At 37.6% G+C, this 19,044-nt stretch overlaps 1 protein-coding gene across 11 annotated transcripts in view; it reads right to left on the bottom strand.

The window, feature by feature from the left end:
- Positions 1–825: 825 nt before the first annotated feature.
- ST18 (ST18 C2H2C-type zinc finger transcription factor) overlaps positions 826–19,044 on the bottom strand; it is a 174,640-nt gene continuing 156,421 nt past the window's right edge. For all 11 annotated transcript variants that reach the window (XM_009567203.2, XM_054060186.1, XM_054060193.1 and 8 more), the window contains 9 exons: positions 18,725–18,787; positions 17,866–17,934; positions 12,321–12,383; positions 12,150–12,230; positions 10,913–11,134; positions 8,885–8,973; positions 7,322–7,425; positions 4,530–4,673; positions 826–3,741 (listed from right to left, as the gene is read on the bottom strand). In XM_009567203.2, coding sequence (XP_009565498.2) covers positions 3,601–3,741; positions 4,530–4,673; positions 7,322–7,425; positions 8,885–8,973; positions 10,913–11,134; positions 12,150–12,230; positions 12,321–12,383; positions 17,866–17,934; positions 18,725–18,787 — 976 coding nt within the window. In that variant the 3' untranslated portion in view covers positions 826–3,600. The remainder of the gene's footprint in view (positions 3,742–4,529; positions 4,674–7,321; positions 7,426–8,884; positions 8,974–10,912; positions 11,135–12,149; positions 12,231–12,320; positions 12,384–17,865; positions 17,935–18,724; positions 18,788–19,044) is intronic.

The following is a 19,044-nucleotide window of genomic DNA, read 5'->3' as shown; positions in this document are numbered from 1 at the left end:
GAGAGCTGCCTATCTGACTTCTAAATCTGTAATTCAATTTAGGCAGTCAGACAAAATGAAAATGTTAGCCTCCATCTTTCTCTGTGTGACATTGAGGCACATTGCTAAGGGACACTTATTTCTACTTCATCTGTGATGTGTGAAAAGAGACTATCCCACTGGTGTCTGTTCACCTGAAGGTGTCAAGCTAAAATTAAACAGCAACTTAAAAGGACTCTGAAAAAATATTATTTTATATTTATTAAGAAATATTACTTAAGTGACTATCAACTGCTTAAGAATCAGTTCATGCTGTCTTTGAATAAGAGCCCTAGAGCAAAGGAAACTCTGAGCCCTCTGATTAGGGCTTCCCAGGACAGGTCTGTCTCTATCCTAGCCCTTTGCTGTCTCTACTGTTCCAAACTCGGCAAGAATTGTGAGTATCCAGGATTCACATCATGATACAAACATCGAACCTCTATTCTATTTAAATGCAGGACCTGTCAGTTTTTCTGCTTTCAGAGTCCATTTTGGTTTATCTAACTCTAACCATTCAAATAAATAATTATCGGCTACCTTATGGGCTTTTCACGCTATTTTCTTAACGAAAATTATTCTTGGTCGGTCCGTGGCGAGCTGAAATCTGAGACAAGAAATGTTCCTGAAACCATTAGCATACAGCCAAAATAAAACTGGCATCTTTTTGCTACAATGAGCAGTGAAAAAAAGAAAATCCATTAGATACTTGAAATATAGTCTTTTTAAAACCAGCAGATTTTTATTTGTGAAAGGTCTAAGCACTGCAAATCTCAGCAGAAATTTGCACTGGAACTGTGGGTGGTTCCGAATTGCTGGAAACTTTACAATGGCTTTTATGTTTAAACATCATTTAGCAGCTGTTAAAGGTCAGTACAAATCCTGTACTTTATCAGTATAAATGAAGTCTACAACTGCCAAGAAAAGAATGCATTAAATAACGCAGTGATTGTTATCTTGATTTTTTTTCCCTTCAGAAGTGAAAAGGAACTCTTAAGTGGTTCCATTTTTCTCCTCCTTATTTCAAATTGACAAAGTAAAACACTAATTAAATTATTTATACCAGAAATTTACTTACAGACATGACACATTTTGTACACAAAGCAAGTAAAACATCTGACACATTGTATAGTGCCAGGTGCAGTTAAGAAAGTGTAATACAAGTTGGCATCTAGAGGCTGAAAAACCCAACAAACTTGCTGCAATGTTTCATTATCAATTTTATTTCCTACCATACACCAAATGTACAGCACAGAACACAATTTTGTTGTTTTGATGTAAGAAATATTAATTGTATGAAGAAACAGTATACAAACTACTCCAAATTAAAAAATGCATACATCATCGCTCTTTACAAAAGGTCTAATTTACAGTATAGCTCATCAATGCATTTGAACACAAAAAAAGGAAAAGCAAAGAGAAAAAAAAAATCAGTGCACATTACAAAACACATCAAGTACAAGGGAGGCAAATAAATACAAACATACTTCACAGAACATCCTGAGCAAACAACCAAACAGATAAATTAACCTGAAACCATAGTAAATCATAATAATAAATACATAGGTCAGTAAAAGATTTTTTTACTTAAATAAAATATGTAACAAATTTGTTAAAATATTTAGTAAATTAAATTTTAGTCTTTGTAATGAGTGAACTCATTTCGTATGCATTTAACATGTATAACAAATGTTCACTTTTTTTTAGCAAGAACAATAACTTTAATAGCAAATTTTTTGTTTGGTGTCCTCCTATTTATATTAGACAGCACATATGGTAGCTTTTTTGAAAAATCGATTTAAAAATAAAGACAGCTCCTAAGACCATACATTTTCCCCTGTCTAACTAAAATTGGAGAGTTGAATCAACCCTCAAACAAAAAGCAAGCCCCACCTAATGCAAAACAGTGACCACAGTGCATGAGAGTTGAACCACTTTTGAATAGTACTTTTGTGCAGGAACAGTAATAATATAATTGTATATGTCAAGCTTGTGAATGCCATCATATTCCATCTAAATATAAATGAGGCTAATAAAAATAAACACTTTCATTGTAGCACGGAAAAATTAAACACACGCTAGATCCATGTATACATTTACACTGAGGCACATATGCACATGACATGTGTGTGCATACAAAAAAGGCAGTTTAGCTGGTTGTTTATACCTTTTTCTTAAAAAAAATAAATATAAAAAAAACTTTTGAAACAATGCTTAATTACTTACAATCCCTGAAATAGACATTGCCTCTGTTATAGCAACCACTACTTTCTGACAGATTCAGAAGTTCCACATCCAGGCTAACCAGATACCGAGGTGCATGCCAGAATCTCCGTGCAAGTGCTTGTCTGTCTGCACCTCCATCTGCTTATACGCTCTGTAGCACTTGGTACCCTACTGAAGGACTGGTAAGAAATTCAGTATCAGCCTAGTCTTAGTGAAGAAGGATGGGAGAAACCAGTCATGTTGTTGCTACCTTTCATTCAGAGAGAAAAGCAAACAGAGATATGCTGGAGTGGTATTATTCCTCTCCAGACCGCTGCTTTCTCAGCTGCCGTTGTGTTCAAACCAGTATTAAATGCCATTTCAGGGGAGATGTGTTCGATTCATCATATACAAAGCCTTCAGCCTGGGATGTGTTTGTGTTTTTCAAATCCAAATCCATAGCGTTACTGGTCATTTGGTTAAAACCTCAAAATCTCGTACTAAAAAAGTACCAGTCCTATCAAATTACTCTTCTTATTTAGAGATAATTGTCATTTCCCTCCATGAGCTAACTCTGAAAAAACCTGCAGTGGTAAAATAAATCTGAAATTCTCTTGAAACATTTTAAATAATCATTCGCATAGACTAAATCACACAGCCAAGTCAAGTGCTTTGCTGATTGCTATATTTCATTATTGCTAACGTATTCTTTAACACACTGTTTTCCAGCATACTGTGCTTTTAAGAGCCCAAGTTCCCCACTAGTGGGCACCATTTATCTTCTCATTCCATGCATCATCACATCTCATGTTACTGCAAATCCATTTCTGATACAAAGCCATTATAAAAAAGCAGGATGTGAGGAAAATAAAACTAGAACCATGGTTCAGTCATTTGTTACTTTCATAGTTTTTTTTTTTCTTCCTGTACAAACCCAGCAAGTTATTTAATTTACAGTATAACTTTTCTGTCTATTGGAAAATAAATTAATAAACACATTTGTAAAAATATGGCAGGCTGCAAAAATGCTGTTAAAAGATAAAAAAAACAACTCTTTGATTAGAAATAAATAAAAAATATAAAAAATAGTCGCACACACTTTTTACATTCACTTTACAAAAACTGAGTGCAAAAGAAGAAAAAAAAGGAATTGTACTGAAATAAATACAATATACTAACAGAGTGCATTGCTGTTAATACAAATAGTCTGTTGTGGTTTTATTCTTTCTTTTTGTGTCAGCTGGGAAAAAATTAGTGCAATGTTGCAACTGTAAATGCAGCATGGCAACCTACACCCCTTAGCAGTACATGAACTCCTAACAGATCCATCTGGAGTTTACTGCTGTTAAGTAATTTCTGTTGCCCAGCAGCTTTCACATCCTACACATGGATGCCCTTCACTGCCTGTTTGATACTTTCCAGCAGAGCTTTGCATTCGGGGGAATAGTCCCGTTCCAGATTGCTGTACATGTCTGTGAGTGTATTTACATATGCTTCGAAATTCTGCTCGCTGATTGGCCCCTAAATGAAGACAAAACAGATTATAATTGCAGGAGAGGAAACTAAAGCCAAAAACCCCTCAAACACCCAGTCCCAAAGCATGGTAAAGAAGCGATACAGCGACTGGGGAGAAGTCATAAACAGGGGAGCCATCCAAATTTGGGGGGAGGGTGTTGCAGAAATGGAGTTGCATGTGCTGGGGGAGCCACACACTCTCCAAGCAAGGAGAAGGAACTGAAGATATTATCATCAGTGTAATCTGCTTTTTTATCGCCGCCTGTTTGGCTCTGGGATTGTGGCTGACATCCCCACAACTACCCTCACCTAATCTCCCAGAAGCACTGCTGAGATTGGGGAAAGGGGACTGTGACTGTAGAGACCGGAATACCTTTGTGCGTTTGGCCTGCGTTTGCAGCTAAGATATCAAGGATGTGGAGGTTTTGAAAAGGTAGAGCTTTGCTGGCTCCAGAAAAATCACCTGGATGAAACAGGCTAAAGTTTTGATCTAGGAGCAGAGTAAATAGGGATTCTTGGTGTGAAGTTTTCACTCTCTACAGGGTGGACATTCAGACAAAGAGGGATGAGGGGAAAGGTTGTCCTGCACAGTGCAGAGACACCCAGGCTGGCTCAGTCTGGAAGCAACTCCACCTGCTACCGCACGGATTCCAGGATCCAGTATCTCTGCAAAGTAAATTAAACTAAAAGAGCTCTCTGCTAATGCAGCTCCAGTGCTCCTGCTGCTCCCTGAGTGCTCTAAGTGCTGGCAAACTTTCTCAAAGAAGGTGTGAAGCTGCTGGCTGTGGTCTTACCATCTGTGGAAGCTGAATGTCAGCGAGGCTGGAGATGAGGGCTTGGCTTAAGCCAGCTAACTCTTTCAACAGGCTCTCATTGTTCTGCTCTATGAGTTTGTTCTCTTCTTCTATTGTTTTCAAATTGCTCTCCATAGATGTGATCTAAAAGACACAGGCAGGCACAAACACACAAACAGACTCTTGGCAGCGTTGTTAAATGCATTTTGAACACAAAATGGCAGTCACGCAATTATGAGAGGTGCCACCATGGATCAGAAACTCAGGTGTGGGTTTGGGTTTTTTTTTTTTAGGAGAAACATAACTTCTTCACAGAATGTCCAGAGCAAGGAAGAGCTTATAATTGTTCAGAACCAATGGACTTTACTGCTGGCTCAAGGAGAAACCTTGTGACAGTGAGGCACTGGAGGGTGCCTTGGAGTGAGAGGAAGAAATTGAGCTCAGAGGGGGAAGGTCAGTGTGGGGCTGTAATGGAAAGTGTGGCCTCAGGGCTGGTGGAAGGAAAGAGAAAAGGGGCTGTTGTTTACATTGCTGTCCTGCTGTTACAGCACCCCTGCTGATCGACCACAATAGCAAGGGCACGGGTATTAGCTGTTGTGCTACTTTCCTGCCCTGCTCCTGGGTAGAGGGTAGAGTTGGGGGCTGGCTGGGATTAGCAGTAGGGCTGATGCTGGAACAATAAGAGAAAAATAGAGTGGAAAGGAAACTGAGAGGCTGAGTGCACAACGATCATCGCAAAGATGATTTCCGACTAACAGAATAAAAATGAGGCGCTTGGAAAGAGCAGGAAAAAGCATATGAGATAACAAAATGGTATCCTTTCAGCATGAGAGCTCTGGGAATATACTCAGCTCTGAAGGCTTATATGTCAAAAGCAGTGCTGAAAAACTAGAGGAAGCAACGGCAGAACCTGATTGCCTGCTGCCTATGTCCTTGTCCTGCAGCAGGCGGGGCAGTGGGCCAGAGCAGAACCAAAAGCTGCCACCTCTGTGCCTGGACACAGCTCCTCAAGGCGCAGAGTGACGGAGTCACATCCATGCTCACCCTCTCCTTGTTATGATATACATCTCTACCCTACTCAAATGACTCTTGCTTAAGCCACTTTACTTCCCTTCCTTGCACATCAGAAGTGTCCCCAGGGAGAAGAACCTCTTTTTGCCTGCCTGCAATCCGCTACAACTTCTCCTCTAGAGGGTGCTTGCAGCGATCTAACATCTGGCTGGGTTAGATTAAAAGGAGATAGAGCAAGCCACCTGGGGGATGTGTTGCTCCCTGTACTTCAGTTTAGGCTTTGCTGGTCCCTTCACTCAGGGAGCGAGTCTGAGGAGAAGAAATCTTACTGCATATACTCTGTGCAAACAGCATAGTGACCTCCAGAGAACTGAAACAAGTGTCCTGAGACACTAAACACCACCCCCTCCTTCATTACAGTGCAATTTCCTAGAACCAATAGAGTTGAAAAAGACTTCTAAGATCATCAAGTTCAACTGTCGGCCCAAGACCACCATGCCTACTAAACCATGTCCCAAAGTGGCATGCCTACACATTTTTTGAACACCTCCAGGGATGATGACTTAACCACTTCCCTGGGCAGCTATTCTAATGCTTAACCACTATTTCATTAAAGAAATTTTTCCTCATATCCTATCTAGACCTCCTTTGGTGCAACTTGAGACCATTTCCTCTTGTCCCATTGCTAGTCACCTGGGAGAACAGACAAACACTCACCTCACCACAACCTTCTTTCAGGTAATTGTAGAGATAGATAAGGTCTCACCTTAGTCTCCTTTTGTCCAAACTAAACAATCCCAGTTCCCTTAATTGCTCAATCACTTCTCTGATCAGCCACTTTCCTGATCGACTTTCAGGTGGATATCCCCACAACCTTTGCAGCATTACGTCAGATCATTTAGATCCTACATAGGTGGCATAACTTTGCCCCTTATTTAGACCATACACATGGTGGTTATTACAAAAACAGCATGAATCAACCCTCTACATTCCAGTGTGGTGGTACAAAACCAGAGAGGGGTAGTTATATTCAGTTTATTTCAGATCAGTTTAGGCTTACATTCAGTTCCCAGACCTCAGTTAGGAACTTTTTTCTTAAACCATTTTTTCTAACATTTTAAGCCAGCTTCTGCACCTAGGAGTCTCTGTAGGGATTAATATATTCAACTCACTCCACAGAACCACTATCAGTGCCTTAAAGCCAATTTAATTTCTCTAGTATACAAAAGAATGAAAGAGAATGATTTTTCTATAGCTCCTGTCATCTGGTACACAATCAAGTAAAAGGCATCCATTTTTAGCAGGTGTTGCCTGGAGGCAAAATTCAAACTATTTGAATAACTGACAATGGGTGAACTGAACTAGGGAGATTTTCTTAGGTACCCATAAGAGCAAAGTCAACTTACATTAAGAGTCAGAGTGTGCTAGTGAGAGGTAATATACTCACGGAGTTCTGCACAGTTTGGTCAACACAGATTTGGTCAACAAAGGAGAATTAACTTTGTGTTTGGTAAATATGTTTTCTCTACTTGCCAAGATCAGTTCCAAACTGCTTTGAATTTGTCATTCACCAAATCTTTAAGACAATATCCAGGAATGTGCTGCTTATTTAAAGAAAACAAAAACTGACAAAAAACCATGTACAGTGTTGGTACAGAGCAATGGGAAAACAAGTGCATAGGAGACTAACTGTTTAAACGTAGTGTTTACATAGCTTTTAATTTATTTATTGTGCTTAAGCATAGCACAAGAAAAGGTAAAATTTAACCTCAATGTCATACCTGGGTTTGCAGTTTCATCATGTCAGCTTCAATTTTTAGATTGGATTCATTCAGTTCTTTTATTTCCTCATCCAAGTGTCTGATTTCTTCGTCACTCTCAATACCTACAAATAGTTGAAAATACCAAAATACCAACGTCAGACTTAAATTGTCCTTGTGTAAGTATACGCATGAGTAACATATTCCTCTTACTGAACAAGAGGAATATAACAAGCTTTTGATCAAATGATTAATCATTAAGTTGCCTTTTACTTTGCTTTTACTGTCAAAATTCTTTCCTAGCAGTAAAACATGAGCTGAAAAACAGAAGAGACTTTCTGAGTCTTTGTGTTTCACAGTTTTTTGTTTGTTTGTTTTTTCCAGTGCAACATGCAACTATAAGCTGGAGGGTACAAACAGGAAAAACTGAACAGAAAGAGGAAAGTTTATCATAAAACTTGAGGAAGTATTTACAATGGTGTTTGTGTTGGGTTTTTTGGTTTGTTTTGGAAGAAACCTAATAGTAGCTCTTCTTTTGCAGGGAACACTCCAGGGTAACATATCCACTTGCATAATTGCTGACTTAAGTAAGCTCATCTGTACCTGCTTCTGATCTTGCAAGAACCTCTGTGGGAGCAAATCTCTGTGCAGAATAACTTCAAGAAGCACAGACTTATTTACGTGTGATAAATAATTAAATTTAAATAACAGCAAATAGGAAATTGTCAGGAAGTTAGACAGCAAAGACAAAAAAACTTCAGGTCTGCAATTAAAACGTTATCCTGAGAAATACTGAGCATCTACTATTGCTGGCAATACATGTTCCTTTTTCTGTCTAGTATTACTTTGAGAACAGTTCTGCCTACAGGTTTCTGCCATTGTTGTGATTTTACTGCTTTAAAAGCTAGACCCCTGAACTGAGTCTGCTGGGGAGTCAGCTTGGGAAATCTGTAAGCAGCTGTCCCTGCTCCAGTGAAAAAATGGGCACATGGAAGCAAACTCATTTGCACAACTAAATACAACCGTGTTGCTCAGCAGTTGGAAACATACAGACTAAGTTCTTTGAATCCTGGCTCAATGCCCAACTTTCTAAAGCATGCTGTACAAGAAAGGAGATGCCTACATATTTCCCCTTATAAATATTTGGCAATTGTTCCCTTACACTTGGGTTAGCAAAATTGACCAAGTACTGCACAAATACCAAACTATGCAGTATTCAAGGAGAGGGGTCAACTTCTGCAAAAATTGTTTATCCTTTCTTAGCATAGTAATGAAACAGCTAAGTCTTCCTGATCTGTAACTATTAATTTGCTAGTAAGAACAATATTGAAAGCATCTCCAAATAAAAAATAACGTTCTGAGACAAGATGAGAACATGCCTGCAATGCTGAGTTATCATGATGTAAATGAGAATAATTTTATAGTCTGTTATGCAAAGATTTTTGTTATACAAGATTTGCTATTGTTAGACAACTGAAAGGAGTGAGAATTAATGCCAGAATGGCATAAAGGGGCATAAGTATAAATGGGAGTCATACCCCTTCTATCTGAATAAATGTCATCATCTTTTACAAATCTCCTTACCACCACTTGCTTTGAGCTTGATAGTCATTAATTCTTCCGAAATTTTGCCCTTTTTTATGGCTTGTGCATTCAAAGGACAACCAGACAGGCTAAAACGGATAGGAAAAAAACAACATTAGCACCCACTTGAAAATGGCAACAATCCTTTCAGGCAATATTATCATGCACTTGAACAGACCTCTGTACCTAAGGTCACATCAGTATCTCCATTATAGAATAGCTTCGGGGAACGACATAACTCATAAAAAGCCATTTAACTGTATATTCCAGCTTGGCACAGAAATCTCAACCTATAAGTAAACAACTCTTAAGCATATTTCAGAATAATTAGAATAGCAGTGGCAGCTACTGTTAAGTTATGTGAAGATACATTTACAGAATTCCAACACTTATAGATAAAAACTCTCTATTGTTTTTATTGAGAGCTTGTGCTCCAGAGAGGAGGGGCAATATGGTCCTTTAAAATGGCAAGTTCACTATCCTAAAAAATTAATTAGTTAATGGGATGATTTCCGTGCAGAACTATTGTATCATTTTGTTGATACATAATATTCAATGCAATAACAACTCTGCATATACCCTATAGACTGTAATAGCTTTTTTGAATGGTTCCATTATATAATCTGTTTGCTTTTTAACCACTGTTCACGTTAAATTACATTTTGCTGTTCCAAAGCTTACAGTTTCATCAGCTGGTAATTATCTGAGGCAATTTTTATAGCCCACTAAAGGGCTAAGATGAATTGCACTGTCTTAATACTATCTTTATAAATAACAAAAAAGAAATAACCATATACTGAAGAACTAGCAGAAGGATTTGCATTCAGATATAGCCAAGAAAGGAGTGAAGGAAAAATTTTTTCCAAAGGAAAATGGTTGATTTTTGTGTGCATATAAAAATTAAAATCTTAACAGATATGGTGTTTCCACATGGCCGGGGGCAGGGGGGAAGCTTTCATAGCTTAAAGTTAGCTTCACTAGCTGATACTGGCTTAGCTAAAATCTTTACAGGGAAAGATGCTAGTTCTACAGTTCTAAAATGTGTCTTACTGTTTCTGCCCAGAGCAGATAAATAACCAGGAGAATGTCTCAAAACTATGGGTTACTTGTTAAACTTCAGGTCGCCCAGGAAAGGATATTGTATCACAAATCTATATTTACTACCTCATTTTAACAAACATGATTATGAGTGTGATCCAGTCTTATGTAGGGCAGAAATCATCTGTAGTAGGAGTTGTAACCAGCTAACATACTATTTATGTTATTTGCTTAACTAGCCCCAATTTACGATGATGTCCTAATATTAAGACTTTAATATGGGATGTAGATCATAAAGTTAGGATAACGCTGGACTCTGACTGAATTCGTTCAAGTCAACTTGGACATTCTTGTATTTGAGAGGTTGATTTGGTGTGTTAAAAAGAAAGGTACAGGATGTAGACTTAATTCCTATTATAGACAGAAGACCAGATCTTGTTAGATATTAATTCAGATTCTGTAGACAGATTTTTTGAGTAATAGTGGTTGAACATGGTCATATTATACTAGTTTTTTTCACAGTGATACATAAAACTGTAGTGTTTGTTGTTACTGTTTATATATGTGAATTCTGCTTTGTAAAGTTGTTATAACTCCAAACTTGTGCAATCCATATGAGCTCTACACTTACGTTGTTGTGTGATTGTAGCTATTTAAACATGAAATTTATGATAACAGCTTTTCCATTTGTAGAAAGAAGAAATTAAAGCAGCCATTGCTCTTGCTATATCTTTTCTCGTGACATTTCAATTATTTGCATTTTCCATGAAATACATACAGATACAGCTCCATATTTGCCTAGGAAAACTCTATTAAATGTGATCTCAACTCTCTGAAAGTTATTCTGATCCATATTACTTCAGCTGCAATATAAACTGTATTGTTACTCAAAAGACTTCAGCACAATTTGTTCAGACTGTAACTTCATATGTTGCCAATTCAACAGTGGAATGTTAAGGAAAAATAAAAAGAGAAAACACAAAGTTATACCTTCTGTGGGTGACAAAAACATTATTAACATGACCCAGCCCGTTGCAGCCTGGCAAAGGACAGTGTGGCAGCTCTTGTTTGTTCAGTTTCCAGGATAGTGAAGACCCATTGACAGGACTTTCCTTCTGTCTCTTGGCAGCCAAAGGACAACCAGAAGCAGTGCGATGAGAAGTGTATTTACCTGATATGTGACCTTGGCCATCACAGCCTATCACTGGACATCTACAGAAACACAGCAAAAGAACTCTCGTTTTCACTGGAGAGAGCAGGCAAAGACAAACTCAAGGAAGTCTGAGAAAATAATTCCAGCTGCCTGTTGCCACTTTGTTTTAATGGGTTAAGACTTGGTCCCCAGAGGCATACCGAATGCATGTCAAACTAAGTTAAGGGGGTTCAGCTGATCTTAAGATAAGGCAATTTAAAATATAGTAATACAGCATAAGAAACTAAACCATTAATTTAGATAGTATTTTACCAGAAAAGAAAATTAAAATTCTATCGCAGGCAATAACTCATGCTTCGACAAGTGCATGGAAAGTCAACACTCTCTATCTAGGTTTCTGGCATGAAGCAGAGGGTGGGTTCACGTAACTGAAAAAATTGTATCATGCAAATACTAGCAATGAAAGGTTTGCAATATTTTTGAGCTGCTTTGCCAGTGTTACACAGCCTCTCATACATCATTAGCAAGCATTAAGAACAACATTGTGTGCAACTAAATCTTCGTATCTATATTTAGGCATTTATCATTTACTGATTTTATTGGAATGTGTGTTCAAGTCAGGAATAAATTTTAACTGAGTTTCCAGTTTTCACTTTAAGTGAAATTTTAATTTATTTTTAGAGAAAAGACATGAGACATATAGTTAAGTTCTCTGGGACATATTTTTAAGGTCACTCTTATTTAATTAGCTGACATGTTAATATTTCAGTACAGGCAGAAATGATTTGTTTTCCTTCAATTTGCCAAATTTTCCAACCAAGTGGCACTTTCATAGCACTTCTTAAAATAATTGGACTAATGCAAGCAGATATAGCAATCCTTTCTCACTGTTCAAGCTCCAAGGTGATGGACTCCACCAGCTTCGCTAGAAGCAGAAACATTTGGTTCAGCTCCAAGGCCATATGCTCATGTGGTTAATATTAATTGGGGCATCTCCTATGATCCCTCATGTCTTGAGCTCTTACAGGCTTTTTTCTCCCTTCACTGGTGGTAGACCTCTGTTTTTGTACTCACTTAAGTTCAGGGTCTTCTTTTTCTTCCTTGGTAGGAGTCACTTTGATACCTCCTTTCCTGGCACGAGGACAACCAGATAAGCTGAAAGAAGCACACAGAATAAAAGCCACATCTTTCTGCTGCTGTTTGCTGACAACCCCACGTTGCCCCCTGTGATGGGATGTTTTTTACCTTCTGTGGGATGCATAGTTCCCCGTCACGTGGCCAGAGCCATCACAGCCAGGTGTTGGGCACCTATGAAATCATACAGGGAGTTTACAAAATACAGCTTCAAAGGCACACATTGAATAACATGTACATTCTATATTTTGTCTAGGGTGGAAGAAAGAACAGCAGAGCAGTTTTTTAAATAATTAAAACTAGTTCTTGCTGATTTTTGTTTTTAAATAAGCAGACTCATTTCATATGTTTTTTTTTTTTAATGACAGAGTTTTAGTAAGGAATGTGAAATATATTGCATCTGATGTGCAGATTTAATTAGTTTGTAACACTGTTTGCATCAAACATTTTTCCTTATACAGGATCAACAGCAGTTGATCTGATCAGCTTGATATAGATCTATTGTAAATTTACTGTTATGTGTTTGTTATTCTTCTGATGTTTTCAGGTACAGATATAAACAAGCACTTTGCTAGTATTTACAGAAAGGGAAAGAGAAGCAGTTTTACTTTAGGCATCAGTAGATAATAAGTAGAATTTTAATTTAATAATTTGTATATTCTAGCACTGTAAGCATAAGACAGGACCATGTCTTTCTAACACTATTTTCAGTTGGGTATTCAGTTTGGCAATTGGATTATGCTTATGTCTCACTGTTAAAGAGTTTTGGTGTATGTGTGCAACAAACAAAGCTTTTAAAGTATGAATGTTAAATACTAAAACATCTCTTCCATGAAAAGAAATAAACTTGCCCGTTATTACAGTTTGGCCAGTGGTCTGGGTGGATGGACTTATTGCTTGCTGGTCATATATAAAGAAAACCTGCTCCATAACCCTACTGGAGTCAGTAAGTCTTTACACTGACTTCTGTGGTATTTGGACCTTACTGGTAGCATCGTCCACCTCAGAATTTTTCGTGTGTGTGTGTGTGTATATATATATATATATATCTCCATATGTGGGTTTTTTATTTGCTTTGTGTTTTTTTTTAAAGAAGAGAAACACACTTCAGCACACAAGGCAGTAAAAAAAAAAAGCCCCAAACAAAAAAAACCTAACGAAAAACTTTTAGAAGTTATGCCAACCATTTCTATGTTTCTGTATTATATAGCACACAGTTCTTATATTATGCATCCCGAAGGGCCTTTTGAATACTTTGAATTTTACAGAGTATCAGAATTACGGAGTTGCTCCAAATAATCTTCTACTGAACCATTAAAGAAACTTGCATTGTTCAATATTCTTTTAAGGTTCTCAGCTGTTACTGAATCTTTCCTGAGGTAAGGACATGAGTGATTTAACACAGAAACTGGCAGCCTGCCATGGAAAACACCTACAAATATAATTGTACTAGCACATCTGAGTGTGCAGGTGCATCTCTACAGAATATTTAAAACTATTTTTCTGCGAACAATTAATTTGTCAAAAATATGATTTCTTTTGGACATGGCCGAATTTATTCACTGATTGAAGTAGAATTCAGCAAATAATTTCAAGTGAAGAAAGGGAAGACTTTTTTAAAAAAGGATAGTGTCAAAACATTTCATGATGACATTTTCTGAACAAAATATTTTGGCAGAACATGTGTCACACTGACAGAACAGGTAGAGGTATGAGTTACAGAGTGCCAGCTACGCTCAACTGTGTAGAGCTAAATGTTGACCTGTCTGAGTGTGGGACAAGAAGTGGGTACAATGTCATGTGGAGCACGCAGCAAGGGCAGATATCTGGAGAGTGCAGATGCTCACAAATTAATTCAGAACACCTGCCAAATACTATGGATATTAATTTTGGCTACTTATTTTATCAGTTGATCACAGATGGAAGACCTGTCCACATAGACTGGACATGGATTTTAATTCAGGAAGAGCTTTTTGTGGAGACATTCAGATCTGAGAGCTATGAACTTAAACACACTAAACTGATTTTCACTCTCCCCATCTGTATTTACCACTTATGGAAGCAGATAGATTTCACAACCAGATTAGAGTCTAAGGTATTGTTGAAATTATAAAGATTTGAGGCCGAGGTATTATGAATACTGATGAAATTCTGGATGGTATTTCAGGTGGATTACTGACAAGTTAGTAAGAAGCTTCACTAGCAAGACTCCTAAGCCTGACTACTAGGTTGAATTTTCCAAATATTGGTTATAACTTTGTATGGATCATGAAATTGCACAATACAAGATATACCAATAATGTACTGCCTTACAGTCAGTAATACTGTGGATCTTCATCAGCTTTTAACTGGCTGATGAGTTTGGACTGGTGCCCCAGCTTAGGGAGTCATCGTCTGTTATGGATTCCTGTGCAGAGCCAAGAAAATCAGATTTACATTGGAGGAGTAGAGGCCTCGGGAACTCAGGCTAAAAGATGTCAGCTCTCAAGTGGGTGTTGGTTACAGATTCTTTCATAATTCATCAAGTTTGTTTTCCAAGAACAAATCTCTCAGTGATTTCACGTAGAAATTCTTGTAACAGTGCATCAAGTACCTGCTATTTTTTTCCCTTGTCCAAAAGGGCTGTTTTATTTTTAGGTAGATAAACTACAATTGCATATAAAATTGAAGCACTAAGCTGCAGATCTAGGAGCATTTCTGGTATTTTTACTCCCTAGAAAACTCACAAGGATAGTTGGATATGAACTGTAGCTAAAGTAAACCCACAGAGGTCAGCTGAGAAAATCATTGACTGAAATATGTCATGCTGTCTATGGAATACGGATTAGTATAAAAGTGTTGTGTGAAACCTATCTAGAACAACTGTTAGTATCTCTTCCAAAAATTTACATTTAACCACTACAAGAATGACTACCTTTTTCTTTAAGTTCCTGAACTGCAAGCAAGTGTCTTTCTAAAGTACACTTTTAAAATTCATTAAGGCTTGAGAAGCAAGTTCTTTGGTGAAATAGGATAATCAGTCAATCGTCCTTTATAGCTTTAAAACGTGAGTCATTAGCAATATTAGTTTTTTCTAATTTAACCACTTTAGATCACTCTGTGCAGCAAGAACCCTCAGGTACAACAATCTTGAATCTGACACAAAGTCCCACTTTCTGAACATATCTTCCTTATTTCCAAACTGTAGATCACAGGGAAGCCTTGTATATTTGCTGGCTTAGTGTTTCATAATTAAAGCCAAAATCATATCTTGATTCTGGCAGATTTAATGTTAGTAACATTTGGAAAAAATACAGTTTTTTCATATTCATGCCTAACTACATAAGGATGCTTTTATGGCCTGATTCAATGAGCACGTATGCCCTCTGCTCACATAGAAATAGTAAAATTAACTATTGAGATTACTGTATTATACCAGTGCAAGTAAAATTACAGTTTTTGGCATAAGATTTCAGTTAGATAACACTTATAAAGGCAGAGTTTTGTTTAAAATTCCACCTGAACTATGTTTGCAGGAAGCTAAAATAAGGTGGTACATTTGTGGGAAATAATTTTATTTAGCCCCTTTTCCTCTTGCAAATTGTCTGTGAACAGATTTTGATTTTTGCTCTTTTCCTAGTTAATTGAAATTAAATGCTAAGTGCGTTATGCAACATATTTCTGTCTGTGAAATGTCCATGAACTTAGACTTTGTCTTTCACAACTCACTTATTATACATGGCGTACAGTGTGCAGTTTGTCATTTAAGTCATATGCTGTTGCTCCTCTTTCCTTATGGCATGACCAAAACTCTAAAAGCTTTAGTGGAAAAATAACCATATTGGTATGCAAATTTCCTTATTCACACATGAATATGGGAGGAGGGGGGACTGCAGGAGGAGCAACTATTCAAAATATTTATGTGAGTGTCTATATGTGGCAGAAAGCCAATAAAAACAGGGACAAATTTATATGACTCAGCAAATGATTTCAAATTTGTCAGCATTTTCACAAGTCAGTTCCTTACTTCTTGTGCAGCTCTTCTTAAAACAAACTAAATTTTATACCTTTGAGACTTAGTGATGGAAAAACATCGTGCCAGCGTGGCAGTTCAGCTACTGACTTTGGGACCTGCTTTGAATAGTTACCCATATAAATGACCTTTTTTCCCATTTTTCTCCACAGGTTCAACTCCATAGCTATCATAATTTCAACATTTTTTTTGTAATTCAAATTGTCAGACTAATGGGTAAGACCACTAATATTTGATCTAGGGTAGCTAAATGCTGATTCAAGCCTAAATGACACTCCTACTATTAATACCATTAGAACAGCATAATAGTATCATGATCAGAATTTATTTTCTTCTGTCTGCACTAGGGATGAACCTAAAGGACAGAAAGGACAGTCACACGATTCTTCCCTTTTTACATGCATTCATGAGTTTTTCCAAGCTATCTATTATAGGAACCAATTTACAAGTTGCAGAGGGAAAGCTATGAAAGAACTCTAATTATCCTTTCCTCTTCCCCGCATCCTTATTGACAAAGCCAATTCAATAACTAGATGACTGGTTGCCAGTGCCTCTCTTGACTACAGATTTTTGAAATATTCATATGTCCCTATACATCTGTCTATATAGCAGAGCCTGCACGGTCCTTTTGTAAGTGACATTTCATGGTGAGAATTATGCCAGCACAAAATCATATGACACAATGTCTGTTTCAGTGATATTAAACTCACGGTATGTTGTAGTGAATGATAAAAATGAGTTGCAGGAGTTCTGGCTTCACTTTCACACCACGGATAGACAGACCTCTCTTCCTGGTCTCTCTTCTCCATCGCCTCCCAGGTTCGTGCCAATGACCTGGCCTCTCTTTGGGTGCTGCTCTAACTCCAAGCTCCTCCTTTGAGTGCTCTACGAGCTCCTCTTTGCAGTGCCCTAACTTTCTCGCTTTCCTCTAGCTCCTCCTTTGAGTGGTCTCCCTTCCTTCGAGTGGTCTCCCTCCCTTTGAGTAGTTCTCTCTCTTACTTCCTTCCTTCGAGTGGTCTGTCTCCCTCCCTTTGAGTGGTGTTCTCTCTCTCTCGCTCTCTTCTTTCTTTCTTTCTTTCCTTCCTTCCTTCCTTCCTTCCTTCGAGTCGTCTCCCTCCCTTTGAGTGGTTCGCCCTCCCTTTGAGTGGTCTCCTTAACTGCTCTGCCACGCCAGGCTTTATACACCCTTAATCACCTCGTTAGCAGCTACCCCAGTGATTGGCCACTTACTAACTCAGCTGGCCCTAATTATCTCTTATCTAGCCTACACTTTCAGATTCATTCTAAGTAGGTTTATTTCTAAGTAAATAATTTTAATTTGTTCAGTCTTAACCTGTTAGTTATTTTCTATTTCTCTTTGATTAAGAAATATTGTGAGAGCAGTATCTCTTCTAATATTTACATTTTTTTCCCTGAGTCCTGGTTAATTCATGAAAATGAAGAGGCACAAAAAATGAAGACTGACAAATGAAGAAAACTAAACTCTGTTGCACTCAAAAGCTTTCAAATCAATTCAGTTCAAGTTTTGAACAAAGGTTTGAACAGAGCTCAGAGCACTTCAAATGAACAACTACATTAACTTAGGGAACACATTGTTTGACGATAAATAACAGTAACGTTTGTGCTGTTATCAATACTACTTACTTAAGCTCCTGAGAGTTAGCAGCCATAAGGGATTTCAATGTCTTGTCTGCTAATGGGCACCCAGAAACACTGAAAAAAACCCAATATGAAATGTTTTACTACAATAAGTATTTTTATTTTGCCCAAAACAGCAATCTCCAGACAATCTATAAGTTATAATGGGGAAAACAATACACTCAAATATGCTTTATGAGGAGGAGAAGCAGCCAATATCAAGCTGTAATTAAATTGTTGGAAAGACATAAGGTTAGGGCCAAAAGTTTTGAAGCCCCTGTAAAGCTTTGCATGGGGATGCAGTGGTACAGAGTCCTTCTTTTATGTTGCCTACATAAAGGTAGAGCATCTAGTCTATGTGGCTGGGAAAAGGCAGAAACTGCTTCCCTCCAGCTCCCAGAAGGAAAGGTCTGAAAATATTTTTTAAATCCCTACTTTGATAGCAGGCTATTCTGAGGAAAATATTTAGCATGCTCAGGTTGTGTTAACAGATCTATGAATTTCAAAGCCATTCATAAAGATATCTGTGGAAGCCTCATTTAAAATCTCATGCATCAGCATTTGTACAGAGAGTGCTTGTGCACTTAGGGAAATGCAGACTTTGCTAAATGATCTGTCTACAGGTCTCAGCTAAGAAATGCAGCTACAGTAATTAGCATATGCTATGTAACCCCATCAGTCTATTAATAGAGTCCAGACCGTCACAAAATATAAAAGAACCAGGAAAACCAGCAACATTACTGTATGGATTATTTTCTTTAAATTACTTTTAAATACTTATCCATGGTGAGCAAAAAAATACTCAAAGGTGACAATAGCTAAAAGTAGCTCTATTTCCTGCTTTAGACTTCCTGTTTTTTCTTACCTGCGGTGTGAGGCATAGTTTCCTGTTACATGACCGCTACCATCACATCCTGGAGTTGGACAGCTATGCAAAGAAGATTCAATGAGAAATTAGAGTATGAATAATACACTCGGTAGATCACCCTACCCTGCAATGAATTATGGATCCTTAGGGTAATCATTTTCATCATTATGCATCTCAACACTATCATGACACTGCAGAACACTGACAAAACCTACCAGTACTTCTAGTTTTCACTTATTACTTGAAGCATTGATAGAAAAAAAAAAAATCCTATTTTCATTGTGTAAATGAGTCAATACATCATTTTTTAAATCCAT

Source organism: Cuculus canorus, chromosome 2 (genome assembly GCF_017976375.1).
Source record: "Cuculus canorus isolate bCucCan1 chromosome 2, bCucCan1.pri, whole genome shotgun sequence".
In the NCBI taxonomy this organism is placed as follows: Eukaryota; Metazoa; Chordata; class Aves; order Cuculiformes; family Cuculidae; genus Cuculus; species Cuculus canorus.
The sequence above is the reverse complement of the archived record's forward strand: the minus strand, read 5'-3'. Positions and strand labels throughout refer to the sequence as shown.